Here is a 19,145-nt window from a genome sequence, read left to right as displayed (position 1 = left end):
CATACACACGCACAACATACATACACAGTATATATACGCATATTTTATTATTATCCTTTATTTATATGGCGCCACAAGGGTTCTGCAGCGCCCAATTACAGAGTACATAAACAAATAATCAAACAGGAAAACAGCAACTTACAGTTGATGACAGTATAGGACAAGTACAGGGTAAATAAACATAGTTACATCAGCAGAATGCAGATGACACTGGAATAAGTATCAGGTGGCAGAGGACTGCTGGAGTTGATGCAGTTGAAGATTATTAAAGTAAGAAAGGATAAGCACATGAGGGAAGAGGGCCCTGCTCGTGAGAGCTTACATATTATTTATCTATATACACACACACACACACACACACACATACACAAAAAAACAACAACAACACACAAATACTGTATCCAGTATATAATACATATCGTTAATCCATCAGTATCGCTTATTATTACAAAGTATAGCAGGATAAATAAAACAGGAAAGAGATCGCTGACAACTGATGAGAGATACATCAGTTCATCCGCAGCGCGAGAGTTATTTACAGTCGGCCAGGAGACAAGAGATAATATAAACCTCTGACATGTTATACAGCCCATCTCACAGAAGGAAGCAGCAGAGGATTTATACGGCTCACTCCCTGCGCAGCGCAGACCGGTGTCATCGGAAAACGAGACAAAAGGACCAACATCTCCATTGTGTAATATTTTTCAGGGATCATTTTCTCTTTTTCTAACCCTGCGGTGACCTGACGTTTTTCTATAGATATGTCTAAGAATAGCACATCTGTTTTCCTTTACTGGTGTAACATGATATTTAATACCCAATATAAATGTGCAGCCCCCCTGCAGGTCTATGGCCCTGTGCCAAATTCTTCAAATAAGACCAATGATGGTGCGGAGGCTAGGGCGGAACGGCCCTACGGAGGGGTTTCACACACTTACTAGGAAAAGTGAGACATTCACACAGTCTTTTTTTTTTTAAATTACAAACAGTAAAACCTATAGAACGATAGATTTAAAAAAACAAAAAAACAAACAAAAAAAAACACTTCTTGTGTAACCAGAAATCCTTCATCTACTGCAGCCAGTCAGTTATACATCAATAGCCAGGCGGGGAGGTTCCGATATGAATGGTCGACCATGTTAAAGGTCGACATTCATTAGGTCGAGCACCATTGGTCGACATAGACATGGTCGACATGGGGTAATAGTCGACACAGGGGAAAGGTCAACACGTGGAAAGGTCAACGTTGATTTTTTAACTGTTTTTGGTGTCATTTTTTCCATAACATGACCAGGAACCCCAACTAGTGCACCGCGTCCCCTTGCATAGCTCGCTTCACTCGCCATGCTGCGGGCAAGGTGCCTCGCTGCGCTCGGCACAGGTTACTATTCCCAATCATAGTCCACGTGGATCGTAACGTATGAAAAATTTCAAAAAAATCTACTTTTTTTTTTAAAGCCATGTCGACCTTTTTGATGCGTTGACCATTTCCATGTGACCAACAGTGACTTAATGACTGTCAACCTTAACATGGTCGACAATCCAAACGGATAGCAGGCGGGTAAAGCACTGGCTCAGGGCCATCATATACCATAAACGGGATTTGCCTTGGTCTATCTCTCCTTAGTGGCGGCTTATTTGCATATAGTATATATAGTATACAGCTCAACAATCATAACTCAAGTGGTTTCTATGGTGCTTCACGGCTCCCATTATGTCTGTGTTATAATAACGGGTTCGTTACGAAATACTAGGCTAAGACTATCCACCCCCCTACTGCCTATCCCCCACTAGTGCCCAAACCTAACACCCCCCTCCCCCGGGCCCTAACTCTAAACAGAACCCTGATACTTACCTTCGGGAGGTCAGCTGTCAGTGTTCCGGCGCCGGTCTCCCGTTGTCAGTCACATGACCAGCCGCATCCCAACCAACAGGGTGCTAAAGGCATCCCGTTTTAACAATTGAAAAATGGTACTCTTGCTCGGGGCACTAATCCACCACAAACAGAGGTATAACACAAATTAAAACATCACTTTTAATGTTACAAGTTAAAAAAAAATCATATTTGTGAATCCTCACATGACGCACAACTATGACCTTGTATTTACTGCTGCAATGTATTACGTCACATGTAAATCACTATGGCCCTCATTCCGAGTTGTTCGCTCGTTATTTTTTTTCCGCAACGGAGCGATTAGTCGCTAATGCGCAATGTTCGCACCGCGCCTGCGCCAAGTAAATTTGCTAAGAAGTTTGGTATTTTACTCACGGGTTTTTGAAGAAATTTCTTCGTTCTGGTGATCGTAGTGTGATTGACAGGAAGTGGGTGTTTCTGGGCGGAAACTGGCCGTTTTATGGGTGTGTGCAAAAAAACGCTTGCGTTTCTGGGAAAAACGCGGGAGTGTCTGAAGAAATGGGGGAGTGTCTGGGTGAACGCTGGGTGTGTTTGTGACGTCAAACCAGGAACGAAACTGACTGAGTTGATCGCAGTGTAGGAGTAAGTCTCGAGCTACTCAGAAACTGCAAAGAAATTTCTATTCGCAATTCTGCTAATCTTTTGTTCGCAATTCTGCTATGCTAAGATACACTCCCAGAGGGCGGCGGCTTAGCGTGTGCAATGCTGCTAAAAGCAGCTAGCGAGCGAACAACTCGGAATGAGGGCCTATATACTGTTGCAGTGGTGTGCTATATAAGGACCCATATTAATCATCATCCAACATTGGTGGCTGCCATTGAAATGTATTTAGATTTTGCATCTGTTTATTGTAAAAATTGCTTTCTATATTCACCAGGGAAAGACATTTACTGCCAAACTGGGAATTATTTAAAATATTGTATCTGTCGGTCAGCCTTAATTTGCAATTATTCCCAAAAGGGAATTACTTTCATCACATTTTATATCAGCTTTGATTTATTATAATGTTTTCCTATTAAAAAGAATATAATAAATTATACTCGGATGACCTGATTTGCGTTGGTCGCTAGCACCATTCTGGCTCATTACATCCTTGGAAATTCTAAACGAGAGAATGAGTACGATATTTACATTTTATGATACGTGTTCTCTATGTTGTGCGTTGTGAGTTTTCAAATAGGATGTTTTAACTTGTACCATTAAAAAAGTGAGGTTTTAATTTGTATTATGCCTCTATTTGTGGTGAATTAAAGCCCCAAGCAAGAGAGAGTACCTTTTTTCGCTCTTTTTTATATTATTATCCTTTACTTATATGGCGCCACAAGGGATCCGCAGCGCCCAATTACAGAGTACATAAACAAATAATCAAAAAAAGAAAACTATGGCTTACAGTACAAGGCAATATAGGACAAGTACAGGGTATACTGTATAAACAGCTGCATCAGCGGATGACACTGACATAAGTATCAGGGTGGCAGGAAACCGCGGGATATGGAATAGAAGATGGTTCATGTAAGAGAAGGAAAAGCGAATGAGGGAAAGGGCCCTGCTCGTGTGAACTTACATTCTACCGAATTACTCTCATGGGCGCACCTTCATGGTCAGATTGGATGTGTTTAACTGATGTGTTAACCATGCAGTAAATCCGTCATATCTCTGTTTATTTAGAATAGGGGTCCTGTAATAAGGGATGCAGCTGTCTGGGCATCCCAAACGCTGGGCACAATAATCTTGCCAACCAGTCGGCCTTGCGCCGTAGAAAACAGCAGTAGTCACACCGCCCTTGGCATCAACCAGATATGAATTATTTCACCCAAAACAATATTTCATTTATAGCCCAAAGAAAGAGACATGCATAATATAAAAGAGATAGTTACCTAATATTGAAAAATAGGGACCTTTCCAAAGTCCCAGAATAAACAGGGACAAAACCTTAAACCTACTGAACGGTCCTTGAAAATTGGGGACAAAATAACTAATAAATAAATTGTGACTGTACAATTAGCAGATAAGACTGCAGTCGTTCCTCCTCTGTCACGTTTCTTCTCAGAGGACAACAGGGAATAAAAATCTAGTCATTCTTTGGAGCTTTGGAAGCCTTGGGCGACCAAAAATTTACAGAGAAAAAAAAAAAACAGACGACTACATCAGTGGCAATGGAACAGTCTCAGTCACTGATCTGATGCCCTGGGGTGGGCCGACAGAAAGATCATTGACAGAGACCATGAGTGGAAGCGCAGTGGTGACATGGATAAAACAGGGACAGAACAAGAGGAAGGAGGGCCCTGCTCAAGACAGGTAAGGAAGACGGGGTATACAGTAACTGGGAAGAAAGAGGCAGTCTATTTATTAAAATTATGTATCTGCATTTTTTGCTAATTTTTACATTTGGGAGGGGGTGGGATTTATTTGCCGGTGTAGTGTGTGAATTGGCGTTGCTGCAACATTTAAACGCAGGCAATGGCACCCAGTCTCGTAAACCTGTCCGATTCGCAGAGCCGGCCCTAGCCAATTTGATGCCCTAGGCAAAATTTTGTCTGGAGCCCCCTAGCTCCGCCGCTAGTTCTGCATCTGTACCTGCAACGCTCAGGTAGTGGGGCCCACCGGGGGGTTACCCTGTGGGCCAGTTCAACTCTGCACAATGCCACACAGTAATGACCATAATACATATAATTCCACACAGTAATGCACCTTACACATATGCCCCACATTAGTAATGCCCATAATACACATAATGCCACACAGTAATGCACCTTATACATATGCCCCACATTAGTAATGCCCATAATACACATATACTGCCACAGATACTGCCACACTTGCTGGTTATACAAAAAGATCAGTATCAAACATGTAGAAACTGTCTATTCTCTTCACTATTCAGTGTGTTTGCTGGTGTCTGTTACTCCCGTTAACTGCATGCACTTTACTTTATACTGTGGGAGCTAAATGCTCTGCCCTCCAGTCTGATGTGTCCGAAAGTCACGCTGCACTGATGTTTCATATAGAAATAGCACAACGCAACTTACTGACCACGTTACAGTGCTAGATGGCAGGGGAATTTTACGGTATGGACTGACTAGGAAATAAAGTGTGGGGAGAACACTGCCCATGTTATGTCCCTGCAGACACCTGGGGTTTGCACAGGGATAAGGCACACACACAGGATGGCAGGCCCCCCCTCCCCCTTGTGCACAAGCAGTATAGGTGATGTCAGGTTTCTGTGAAGCAGCCTTCCAAAATACACATGTGTTATCATAAGAAGCCATCCAGTAATAACCTTATATAGTCAGTAAAAATGTCACAGGTTCAGGAATTGCATTTACTGGGCTTCTGCTGTCTGTCTGAGGTCTCACAAGTCAGGGGCATTCAAGCATGTCAGAGGAAGTTTAAGGCACAGTGTGCATTTTTTTTGACAAATGTAAACAGCAGTGTATACAAGTACTGATTGAATACATTTGGAAAGTAACAGTTAGTTTGCGGACTGTCCCTCCCAGCATGAGATGCTGCAGGGACATGCTTGGATGCCCCTAGACATGCTTGAATGCCCTAGGCAAATGCCTAGCCTGCCTATAGCTAAGGCCGGCTCTGCCGATTCGCACAACTACCCTATGGGATTGCGAAGTTCCCACTGCCGCAGAGGGTGCCGCACAGATTCGGAAAGGTGAATCCTTTGCCGGCAATTGAATCCCCCCTTGTAATCTATATTGAGCACCTGCCAGAGAAGTACTGCATACACCTCCCTTTCAGTGAGGCAGTTCCGACTGCCAGACATCAGTGTACTGGCTAAAGCGGAGCAAGCAGTAACCTTTATAGCGCACTGTGCAAGCAGGTAAGGCCACACATGTGCACAAGATATTCTAGCCAATTTTGGAAGCCGGTAAGGCTGTTCATGCAATCCAACAGCACTGCAGTCAATCTAACGCCATCCTAAGATGACGTTAGTTTTTTTACAAAATATGAGCTCTTCTCACCCATTGCACGTTCTTGGGGGGGGGACACCCAAAACTAAAGGAAGCCGTATGAAAAAGGAAGCTAAAGATTAAATAGATTTTATAAATCTCATTATAAATTATTACAGTTATACGAGTTGATGAAAACACAGCTCATACAGAAAGATTTTATTTCAATTTGTCATCAGTGTTTTTCTGTTTTACCACGTTAGACATGTCAACAGAATCTACGGAAGTGTAATTCCTGAATAATAACTTACATAGACAACGTTAACGCCGGTTGAATGTGAAGAATGCAATACGCAAGGAGGACAGGGATTAGCACAAATTGTAAATAACTGACAGACTCCGAGGAAAAATGACCATGACACAATTAGGGGAATCTGGATTGAATCTAGTCTGCCAGGGAATTGTGTTTTTCGTTTTACTATGACACATTGTGTTATTTATCATAAATAAGGGATTAGCAGGAAAGAGTACTGATGCATGGTTTTAAGTTAGGTTAATACAAGTCTTCCTCACAGACGTTTCCCTGTATGTTTGCATGTAATAATGACTAACATACTAATACGGAGGACTCCTGGGTAAACGTTAGCCTGCAATGTATTTGTAAGTCATGGATCATTTGGGGGCGGTTACTGGGGCAATAACGTTGGTTAGTAATGAGCGTTTTCGGGGCACGTCTCAGCCTGCCACGATGATCTTGTACACAACTACAATGGCTCCGGCGTCTTACTGCCTGCGGCCATGCCGTGCCATCAGAAGTTTGATAAAATCGAATGATCTGCGTCTGACGCTGCAGCTGGGACTCGCAAAGCCGCCGGTGAGGGTCTCGGCAAATTCAGGCAACTGCAGCATTTGCTTATTTTCACAGTTGCTGCATACACAGTTGCAGAATTAGTAGATACAGCAGAGAGGGCCTAATTCAGACCTGGTTGCTGCTGTGAGTTTCCACACCGTAGCCATTCAGGTCTGATCTGCGCATACTCCGGCGCACTGCATGACAGACAGCCGATGGCCATCTCAGGCAGAGGTGGTCGCTAGGCGGGACGGGCGGGACGGCAGCATTCGGCTGTTGTTTTAGGGGTGCGGTCCGGGCAACGCAAGCGTGCCTGGACAATGCGGGGGATGGGCCGTGGTGGCTGCGTTACGTCACACGCAGCCGCTGCCACCCGGACAGCGACGAGTAGTTCCCTGCCTGCGCACAGGAGCTGCGCAGGTAGGGAGCTACTCGTAAAGTACAAAAGCATCGCCGCTGTGCGATACTTTTGTACTTGTGTGGGGAAGGGGGGGTAGGGCCTGACATGCGGGGCGGACTAGCAGCTGTGCTGAGCGTCCCCCCCGCATGTCAGAGAAAATGATCGTAGCTGTGCAAAATTTTGCATGGCTACGATCAACTCTGAATTAGGCCCACAGACAGACAGACAGGATAGATTTTGAGTTATGATTTGGGTAGATCACAGTCACAGTGCAATTTTAACAAAATAGGAGGCTTAGTCTAATGTGTCCTGATCTTAATATCAGGAATGGCAGGCCGCTGCGCCCACAAGGTGTACTTCTTGCTTTCTAGTGAAATGCCACGGATGTGGGTAATTTGTCAGACATGATGGGAATACCCAACGCTGTTTAGGGGCACAGGCTACTGTGGAATATCCCTGTAGTCCGGTTTGTTGCTACGGGATACAGCAGCCGCCAGGGCTGTTTCTAGCCAATTTGGCTCCCAGTGCGAGATTTAAAAATGCCCCCCCCCCCCCCACACACACACACCTAGATAAAAAAAACTTGCGCGCACCCGGCAAGGGGCGTGGCCTCATCTAAATGGGTGTGGTCTCATTTAAATGGGCATGGCCTCGTCTGAAAAGACTACCTCACAATCCAGTTTTTGACCCTGCTCCAACAGATCACGACCACCACAGGAAAAAAAAATTCTACCATATTAAGCCCCACACAGTAATGCCCCCTGCACCATATTATGCCACACACCGCAATGCCCTTGATACATTAAATCCCCACACTACGGCAGGCAAGAGTGCCCATTTCACACATTATGGCAGGTGTCCCCATTTTACACATTGAGAGAGAGAAAATACTTACAGAGGCGATTACCGCTCTTCGGCCCGCCTCACCAGTCGCTCCTCGCGCCGGCCTTTCCCTCTTCCTAACTTGGATCCCCCTCTGTACTCCGCTCGGGGGGGGGGGGGTAGTTTCGCGGAGTGACGGGGCTGCGTCATTCCGTGAAACTCCGCCCCCCGAGCGGGTTACTCGGGGAGAAATAGGAGAGGGAAGCAGGGAGCCACAGTTAGTGAGCGGCGGGCGCCCAGTGCTCGCCTGCCCCAAGAAACAGCCCTGGCAGCCGCTAAGAATTGCCTTTTATCCAAATGATGATCTCAAAAGGGCCAGATTCCCAGTCTCGTATAATACAGTCACAATTCCAACCGCTGTCTCCTATCGGAAGTACTATTTCAACATTTAGCAGTATTCTAATGCTCATCTATGTGGCCGCGGCACCCCCAGCCCTCAGGCCGCAATCGCAGTCATCAGCTATTGCTCCAGCCCCATCTTTGGTGCAAGGGATCTTCCTGAAATCTTACAGTTCCCTGCATACACGCAACTCGAAAGCAAGTGTTAGATGTCGGACCCCTGCTCACGCATTCTGCCAGTAAGTTGTGAAACCCAATCATTTTTCGTAAACCTTTTTTTTTCGATGCATTTACGTAAAAAGACAAATTCAATTAATTCATTTATACAATGGTAATACAGAGTTTGTTAAATCTCTTATTCAATGCAATATATATTTATATCATCCCGCACAGTGGGGCAGTCCCCACTGGAGCTTCCCTTCCAGTCCACAGGACCCTCAGTGTCATGCGAGCCTGAGAAGACTGAAAAGTAAAAAAGGAGAACTCCACCCAAAAGTGAAATGTAGTTTTTGGGTGGGAATAGGCGACTTATGTTAAACAGGAAATTGGCAGCGACCCAATCAGGAGGCTTTTGCCATGCCTCTAAGGTTCACGCGGGAAGATTCTTTACACCTTAACCCTTAAGGTGGTTTTACAGTAAAACCAGCTTTTCGCTTTCCTCAATTCCAAATCCGCTTCCCCAAATAATTCAGATTGCTACAGAAATTATCAGCAACAGTTATAATGAAATATATTTTATTATGCAACAGGTCAGATAGAAGATCCAGCCAACAAAACATGTATAGTAATAAATGGTAGGGGATTCAAGGGCAGAGGAAAAGTTTAAAAAAAAAAAAAAGTTGTTTTGTTAGGAAAGTAAAATATTCTGCGTTCGCGTCTTTGCCAAACACCTATCCCAGATATGACCTAGGTTTGAGTGCTGGCCTGGACTTCACGGCGGTACCTGCCGCTGACCGGCACTGTATCTGCTAATCTCACGGGCAGTCTACGGAACAGCCAGCACATTTTCCTCCGTGAATTATACGCGTGTCAGACAATCTTGCGAAGCAAAATAGAAAAATATAGACAGCGCTCCAAAGAGAGAGAGAGAGAGAGAGAGAGAGAGAGAGAGAGAGAGAGAGAGAGAGGAATTGTAAAAATGTTACTGGACAGAAAAGTACAGGCTTTTGATCTGGTGATACATTAACCCAAATCTCTTATGGTATTTTAATCTAATGTGATAATAATTAGGGAAGACAGGCATTTAAGTCAAGGAATTAAGTTTCTGAAAAGGTTTCCACCAACATATCAATGTGTAATACTTGACCAATGTGCTGTACCTATATGGTTAGTAGCAGGACTGAAATCCGGTACAGAATGATCAATGGATTCACAAAAGCAGTATAAAATGGTGCACAACACTGCAGGACAGCATATGGGGTCACAGCTTAGTACACACTGGTAAAATACAGGGCGATTCAAAAGTCGCAGTACACCCTTTTGTTTCAAAAACTGTGTAGGAAATGGCAAAACTGAATACTCCAGTAATGTATGGGTGACGTTGGCTATCTTTTAGGTGTATGTCCGAACATAGGTGCGATCTTGAAATCGGCCATCTTGAATCTAAGTAAGTTTTTTAAAATGGAAAGGGGGTCATGTAACATGTCAAACAACATCAGAATTTGCTGAAAAGTTTATGACTGCAAACAGATTTGAAAATCGCAGTTATGGTTCAAAAGTTACAACACTTTTTTTGTTGCAGGTAACTGAAGACGGCATTGACAAAAGAGGAAAGAATTGAGGTAATTTTGATGCCTGCAGAACAAAGTTTCCATGTCATAGCTGCAGATTTTAACAACCGGCACCCAGAAAGACCTCCAATTTCACATAACCCTGTCAGGTGCCTAATTTCCAAATTCCAAGAAACTGGGACTGTGGCTGACAAGTCACGGAGTGGTCGTCCAAAAAGTGGTACTGGTCTTTCTGGGTGCCGGTTGTTAAAATCTGCAGCTATGACACGGAAACCTTGTACTCCAGACATCAAAATGACCTCAATTCTCGCCTCTTTTGTCAAAAGGGCGTACTGCGACTTTTGAACCACCCTGTATATAACAGACATTTTCACATTCACCTATCCTGAAATCGCACCAGATTTGGAGTGCCACGGACTTTGCAACTTAGCCACTACATGCAATTTATTTTATTTTAATTTTAAACGTGCATCTTAGGGTGGTATCCATTTAGCACCAATGCCGTTTCGGCCATTCAAAATGGGCAGATATCACAATTAATGACCGATGGCCATTATCTCGGTATCCAATTAAAGGCCATTTTGATCGGCCGAATTTGGACTCGCGATCGCATGTGAAGCATAATCCCAGATAAAGTGCTGGCATCGGGGTAAAGGCCGTGCCACATCATCAGGGCTAATTGGGCAGCCCCCGGCGATACAATTACCCGCAGTCACTGACGATACAATTGGCGATACAATTACCCGTGGTCTGATCCAAGTGTCCTCGTTTGTCGTGTCTAAATTACGAGGGATTTCAACTGTAGCCGTAGACTATACACAGTGGCATAAACACCAGTGATGAGAATGCAGCTTTATAATTCTCTAGGAACCAGTGTCCATGCTGGTCAAATGTCATCTTCCGCTGTGTACAGGCGGCAGGTACTTTTAAGCAAGGCATTGTATTGTTACAGCGCACAACGCCAACACCGCCCAACTGTCCTGATTTGAGCAGCACAGTCCCAATTCCAGGGCTCTATCTTGCTCACAGACAAATATATCTGCGCAGAATAAAAGGTGGGTAAGGGACAGCCTAATGCCACAATTTTAGGCTAAATAATAAGTGTGCTTTCATGGAGGGTTGAGCTTTTATTCCAATAAACTATAGAACATTTCCACTGTAAATCAGGAAACGTATATATGTGTGAGTGAAACATTCCAGTATGAAGAACAAGATATTTGGCAAAATGCAGTTGACTGTCAAGTGACAAATAAGAACCAGGAACGGGGTGTGCTCCTTTTTTATCTTCCTTTAGTGATTCACACCGGCTGAGTTCAACTTTAAAATTACTTCCAAGGTTTCGCCTGGGCCCAATTACGCCCCAAGGGTTTAATACATCCAACTAAATAAGAAAACAACTGTGTTTTTCGGAGAGCAATGCAACGTATGTTTGGGCGTCAGGTGTAGCCAAGAGATTTTTGGGAGTGGTCTCGCAAGTTTCACGACCCTGAACCCCAAAAAATTCCCAAAAATACTATGGATTAAAAAAAAAACGTTTTGGAAAGGAAAAATGAGACGCCCCAGCTGTGGTTACTGTACAGCTCTAGTTACAGCCGGACAGATTAGTTTCACATCAGACATTGGAAATATCACCAAAAATCAGCATGTCTCATTACTCATCCACATGTAGTCACTCTGAGGGGTCTGTTGTCTACAAGCACTTCTCACTGCAATTATGTATTGTGCACTGCTGTCTACTAACTGTACAAACACACATGGCTGTATAAACAAGCCATACCTCCCAACATGACTCTCTCCAGGAGGGTCAGAATGCTCTGCTCTGCTCCTGGACTTCCCTCTTAATTTATGATTGCCATCACCTGTGGTGAAACACCTTTCTTATCCACTAACCTGTTCAAAACAGGTGCTGGCAATCATACATTAAGAGAAAAGTCCAGAAGCAGAGCATTGTGTCCCTCCTGGAGAGGGTCATGTTGGGAGGTATGTGCACAAGCCACTTCAATGTACAGTGCACCCGGAAAGTGTTATGCTACAGCGTTAATCCAAAATGGAATAAATTCATTTTTCCCCTCCAAAAATTCTACACACAATACCCCATAATGACGTGAACAAAAGATTTTTGCTAATTTTTTTTTTTAAACCTAAGAAATCACATGTACATAAGTATTCACAGCCTTTGCCATGAAGCTCAAAATTGAGCTCAGGTGCATCCTTTCTACTGATCATCCTTGAGATGTTCCTACAGCTTAATTGGAGTCCACCTGTGATAAATTCAGTTGATTAGACATGATAAATTAGCAAAAATCTCAACAACAAAAAAAACCAACTTTTTTCACATTGTCATTATGGGGTATTGTTTGTAGAATTTTGAGTGAAAAAATTCCCTTTTGGAATAAGGCTGTAACATAACAAAATGTGGAAAAAGTGAAGCGCTGTGAATACTTTCCGGATGAACTGTATATCAATAAGCCAAGCAGTACTGTATATTCAGGAGATGTATACAGAAGAGGAGAAGCAACGCTCATACGTATAATGCGGATACAGGGAGATCCTCTGGCGAGCCAGACACAGCGGATGACATGACAGCAGACCTCTCTAAGTTCTGCGTTTTCTAACAACTTCATAAAAGTACAGATATTAGGAGGACAGAGTCTGAAACTTCATTGCTGAGAAGCTTTGCAGAAAGGTGCATCACAGTGGGCCCCAAGGACCAAACGGTAAGCACCCACTCCCAGCATTTTGCTAATAAACTTGCACAATTTACTGACCAGACAGTAGACAGTATAATAATATACAGGGCATCATATCGGGTATGGGTCATTAGTATAATAGATGTCTATTCAACACAATCCGCTACCTTTAGCTAGAGTAACCTGCCACCATGATGTAGCCATCCGTTGCCCAGCTCCTCCAGTCTTAGCACAGTACGTGCTGGTCAGACTCATCCGGCAGAATGTAATAGAGAGACTTTACCCGTCTAAGCCATTCAAAACCAAGATATGGAAGGTGTGTGTGCAGAGTGTGTAGCACCCAGATGGTCACCAATGATATCTACGTGAGTGGCAGAGGTTCTCCAAGTAAAGGGCTACATGGTAAGTAGGGTCAAGTCTGGATTTGCCTTTAAATGAATTGGCGCTTTAAATTTAATGAGCATCTCGCTACTGACTCCTGCAAATCGCAGGTTGTTACATTTGGCCCCAGATTTAGGTATAAAAGGTCCAGACTTCTGGAAGCCCAACTCTTGAGGCCAAATCTCCAGTGATACAATGTATACAATGACCTCCCACTCCTTAGACCAGGCATTCCCAACCACGGTCCTCAAGGCACACTAACAGTGCAGATTTTAGGGATATCCAGGCATCAGAACAGGTGACTTAATTAGTAGCTTAGTTATTTTTATTTAACCATCTGTGCTGCAGCCTGGATATCACTAAAACATGCACTGTTGGTGTGCCTTGAGGACCGTGGTTGGGAATGCCTGCATTAGACAATACCAGTGGAGTATCGGACACTTCTCTTACCTCCCGGGCAGTGTCTCACGGCCATTTTACATCTTCTGGACTCAGCGATGGTTGGGCAAGGGATCGTGTCCTTCGCCGGCTTCTTCACAATCTGTCGTGTCCTGGTTTCCAGGCCCCATTTAAACCCACACGTTCTGTTATTTCTACTGCATGTTCCCCATTCACTCCAGGGTCCCACCTCGCATCCATCTGGAACATTTAAAAATAAAACAAAAATAAAACATGGTGGTAAAGCTGAAGATCATATGTGCCATCAACAAAATCATGACTAGGCATCGGTTGTCAATGTAGAACTTTGCCAGCTATCAACTAAACATCATTGTAGCTGCAAGTATTTCACAGGTAATATAGGTTTACTCCTAAATATCAAGGTGGACCAGGTATGCAGAGAAGCTATTACTAATATAAAGAGAGATTCACTTACCGACGCACTCCATAGTATCATCCAATGGAGCAAATCCCTCTGGACATTCCTCAAAACATCGCCCCTTATGAGAGTAATAACCAGCTTTGCACTTTGTGCAAAAATCTCTGCTAAAACAAGAGTCACAATTCTCGATTCTGCACCCTACAAAGAGAAGAAGAAGAAAAAAAGAAGAAGATTTTGCTTGTTAAAAAAGTACCTGATATATTGCAAAAAGTTTCATTAACATTAAAAATATATAACTGGTTTCATTGACCCATCATGAAAGTGTGAAACAGACTAATCCGTTTGCTGCATCCGTACCTCCCATATGATGGCATCAAAGTCTGTTTTTGGTCTGGTCTCTTGTGACCTTGTATGAACCATCCTGCGATTTTTACTAAAACGCGTTGCTTCTTATTTTTGTTTTCCGTCTATTGGTGTTAGCCATTGGCAGATCTCTATACAATCATTTCCCTGAGCAAAGCGGTCTCTCTGGATACCATAATGACCAACCCACGGCGCACAACTGGGACCTCTGACTAATTAAAATAAAACAAATTCAGCCAAAGATATGAACATCTGATGAAATGCGTGGAAAGAAAGCAAAGCGCATCAAGTTGCAAGAGGAAATGTAATAGTCAATTAATAAAATAGTGAATACAGTATTTGCTGGCGTATAAGACTACTTTTTTGCCCTGAAAAACATGCCTCCAAGTGGGAGGGTCGTCTTATACGCCGGGTGCACTTCAGTTGGGATAGACATAGCTGCCATAGTGGCCTTCCGATACTCGCCCGGTGCCCATAGTGGCCTCCCGATGCCCGCCCACCTCATTCTACATACCATCCAGTATCGCGCGGTATCCAGTACGGCCGCGGCGGGTCACTAGTGCCAATTACAGGGAGATGCAGGGACTGGCCGGAGGCACTGCAGTCGCGTTGTGGCCGTACAATGGTGACAATGACAGGTACTGTAATGGCACGAATACTAATACTAATGGCACTCATGTGAAACCGGTACCAATAAATGCACACAGGGGTATACTTTTATACATTTTACAACTTTCTCCTCGCCCCCTCCCCCCTTCTTATGCATACCTTGATAAATACTCCCTATCCAAATCTCTTATCAGGTCATAATATACAGTATGTCACAAATCTGATGTTCTTTTACGTTTTATTTGGTGTGTGGAAGGGGGTAGTCTTATACGGCGAGTATATAACAAACTCTATATTTTGAGTGGAAATGTTGGGGGTCGTCTTATACGCCCAGTCGTCTTATACACCGGCAAATACGGTATATTTAAAAAGCAGAAATCTCTTTAATGCGAAGTTCCATCACCAGTTACCATTATGCTCCATGCAAGTGTCCATAACCAGAGGAAGAATACTGCAAAGACTTGGCTGTATGGTAACCTTCAAGAGGAGATCTTCTTTACAGACGAAGAATGGGTCCCTCTTTAGTGCTGTAATCATGTTTTTTTTCTACAGGTCACAATCTAGTGTCCTACATAAGTCATATTTTCTCTAAAAGGAAAATACTATGGGGGGGAATGTATCAAAGGTTGGAGAGAGACAAAGCACCAATCAGCTCCTAACTGACATTTTTCGAGCACAGGCTATAATATGGAAGTTAGGAGCTGATTGGCTGGCACTATCTCTCTCTAAGGTTTGCTAAATATCCTCAAAATATAGACCGTGAGTATGGGTAGATGAACACATAAGGATAAAAAAAAATGGTGTATATATATATATATATATATATATATATATATATATATATATATATATATATATACATATATATATATACATATACATACATACATACACACACATACATACATACAGTGCATCCAGAAAATATTCACAGCGCTTCAGTTTTTCCACATTTTGTTATGTTACAGCCTTAATCCAAAATGGAATAAATTCATTTTTTCCCTCCAAATTCTACACAAATACCCCATAATGACATGATTTTTTTTATTTTTTTATTTTTGCTCATTTATTAAAAATAAAAAACTAAGAAATCACATGTACATAAGTATTCCCAGCCTTTGCCATGAAGCCCAAAATTGAGCTCCGGTGCATCCTCTTTCCACTGATCATCCTTGAGATGTTCCTACAGCTTAATTTGAGTCCACCTGTGGTAAATTCCGTTGACTGGACATGATTTGGAAAGGCACCACACCTGTCTTTATAAGGTCCCACACTTGACAGTGCATGTATGAGCACAAACCAAGCATGAAGTCACAGGGATTGTCTGTAGACATCTGAGACAGGATTGTCTCGATGCACAAATCTGGGGAAGGATACAGAAAAATATCTGCTGCTTTGAAGGTCCCAATACATCCATAAATGTAAGAAGTTTGGAACCACCAGGACTCTTCCTAGAGCTGGCCGGCTGTCTAAACTGAGAGATCAGGGGAGAAGGGCACTACTCAGGGAGGTGACCAAGAACCCGATGGTCACTCTGTCAGAGCTACAGAATTCCTCTGTGGAGAGAGGAGAACCTTCCAGAAGGACAACCATCTCTACAGCAATCCACCAATCAGACCTGTATGGTAGAGTGGCCAGACGGAAGCCACTCCTTCGTAAAAAGCACATGGCAGCCCGCCTGGAGTTTGCCAAAATGCACCTGAAGGACTCTTAGACCATGAGAAACAAAATTCTCTAGTCTCATGAAACAAAGATTGAACTCTTTGGCGTGAATGCCAGGCATCATGTTTGGAGGAAACCAGGCACCGCTCATCACCAGGCCAATACCATCTCTACAGTGAAGCATGGTGGTGGCAGCATCATGCTGTGGGGATGTTTATCAGCGGCAGGAACTGGGAGACTAGTCAGGATAGAGGGAAAGATGAATGCAGCAATGTACAGAGACATCCTGGATCAAAACCTGCTCCAGAGCGCTCTTCCCCTCAGACTGGGGCGACAGTTCTTGTTTCAGCAGGACAACGACCCTAAGCACACAGCCAAGATATCAAAGGAGTGGCTTCAGGACAACTCTGTGAATGTCCTTGAGTGGCCAAGCCAGAGCACAGACTTGAATCCAATTGAACATCTCTGGAGAGATCTGAAAATGGCTGTGCACCAACGCTTCCCATCCAACCTGATGGAGCTTGAAAGGTGCTGCAAAGAGGAATGGGTGAAACTTCCCAAAGATAGGTGTGCTAAGCTTGTGGCATTATATTCAAAAAGACTTGAGGCTGTAATTGCTGCATAAACAAAGTATTGAGCAAAGGCTGTGAATACTTATGTACAAGTTTTTTATTTGCACTAAACTGGCAAACATTTAAAAAACCCTTTTTTCACATTGTCATTATAGGGTAGTGTGTGTAGAATTAATTTATTCAATTTTGGAATAAGGTCATAACGGGTTCTAGTAACTAGGTCGACAGGTCAAAAGGTCGGCATGAGGGGTTTTTTTTTAATTATTTTTTTGAACTTTTTCATACTTAACAATCCACGGGGACTACGATTGGAAATAGTAACCTGTGCCGAGCGCAGCGAGGCACCTTGCCCGAAGCATGGCGAGCAGACACGGAGCACTAGTTGGGGTTCCCGTCACTGTAAGGAAAAAACAACAACAACAACAACAACAACAAAACTCATGTTGACCTTTACCTGTCGACCTAGACCATGTCGACCTAGAGACCCTGTCGACCTTCCATACCACACCCGGCTGTAACATAACAAAATGACGGATGCACTGTATGTATGTATGTATGTATGTATGTATGTGCAGCGTCGGACTGGGGCATGTAGGGCCCACCGGGGGAATGCAGTGGTAGGGGCCCATGTTTAAGGGTGTGGCCAGTCTGCAGAGGGGGTGTGGCCTGCCACCTCATTGGTTTGACTAACCATTACAGAGAGCAACATCTGGGCCCCTTATTAAATATATACAGTAAGTTCAGCTGCTGCATGCATGATAATGTAACAGATTAATAACAGCAATGCACTGTAGAAAATACACCATAGTCCAGTATAAGGTAACATATGTATAATGTATAATTCAAGTGCACAGTCTGGAACCTGATCCTTTGAGCAGGAGGTTGGCCCGCAGGCAGTGGGGCCCACCGGTGGTTTCGCCTGTACCCCTGTGGGGCTGGTTCAAGCGTATGTATGTATGTATATGTATATATATATATATATATATATATATATATATATATATATATATATATATATATATATATATATATATATATATATATATATATATATATATATATATATATATATATATATATACATACATACATACATACATACATACATACACACACACACACACACACACACACACACACACATACTCTTTTTAAAGATGAAAGAGAAAAATGGAGTATGTGTTTGCCTGAGAGAACAACAGGCGCGCACGTTATAAATCAGGTGCATTATGGGGAATATGTGGTTAATTTCTGAAACCCAATATTTGGCACCAATGCAAATCATCCACAGGCCTATGGAGCTACAGCCGTGCACATTTGGAACTCATTTCAGACGGCACAACCCTCGCTCTCTTGGTCAACTGCATAAATCATCTTGGTCTCATTGTGTCTGAGAAATATAGAACTTCTGAAATAACCATTTGCAATTCCCTGAGGCTTTTTCCAAATGTATAGATTTTTTTTTTTTTTTTATATATAAAGCAGTCAAGGTCAACTGGGAAATATACGGGCAGAGCCATACGCATTTTATGCTGTAAAGTAGCCTTTTGTTCAAAAACACTTTATTTATATTCGTGGGTGAAGTAGAGTCGCTGGGATTTGCCTAAAGGACGCCACGCCGCAGTGATAAACGCCAGTAACCACTGTGATATTGGAGACCTCAATAGCGCCTTAATGTGTAAATCTAATGTACACTGTAGATGAACTGTGTGGCTAAGGCTCCAGGCCAGGGGTTCTCAACTCCAAACATCATGTACCCCCAGCAAGTCACGTTTTCTGGATTTCTCTCAGTGGAAACAGGCGGGACAATTACTGATCAGTTGAAATCTTCTGTGCATGATGAAACACATCCAGAAAACATGACCTTTATGTGGTACTTGAGGATTGGTGTTGAAAACCCCTGCTGTAGGCAATGTACTGTACCGCAGAGGCTGGTGCACCAACAGAGTTCTCCAGAAACGATGGCTGTGAAGCTTGACAGCTCAGAATTTGTATTGTTCACAATACAGCGAACAGTAGAAAATAATCAC

General features: G+C 43.2%; 1 protein-coding gene across 3 annotated transcripts in view; it reads right to left on the bottom strand.

The window, feature by feature from the left end:
• The window catches only part of RSPO2 (R-spondin 2), a 127,836-nt gene that overhangs the window by 29,796 nt on the left and 78,895 nt on the right, over positions 1-19,145 (bottom strand). For all 3 annotated transcript variants that reach the window (XM_063924508.1, XM_063924510.1, XM_063924509.1), the window contains 2 exons: positions 13,964-14,107; positions 13,540-13,728 (listed from right to left, as the gene is read on the bottom strand). In XM_063924508.1, coding sequence (XP_063780578.1) covers positions 13,540-13,728; positions 13,964-14,107 — 333 coding nt within the window. The remainder of the gene's footprint in view (positions 1-13,539; positions 13,729-13,963; positions 14,108-19,145) is intronic.

Source organism: Pseudophryne corroboree, chromosome 5 (assembly GCF_028390025.1).
Source record: "Pseudophryne corroboree isolate aPseCor3 chromosome 5, aPseCor3.hap2, whole genome shotgun sequence".
Taxonomy (NCBI): Eukaryota; Metazoa; Chordata; class Amphibia; order Anura; family Myobatrachidae; genus Pseudophryne; species Pseudophryne corroboree.
Note: the sequence above shows the minus strand (reverse complement) of the source record. Positions and strands in the feature narration are given on the sequence as shown.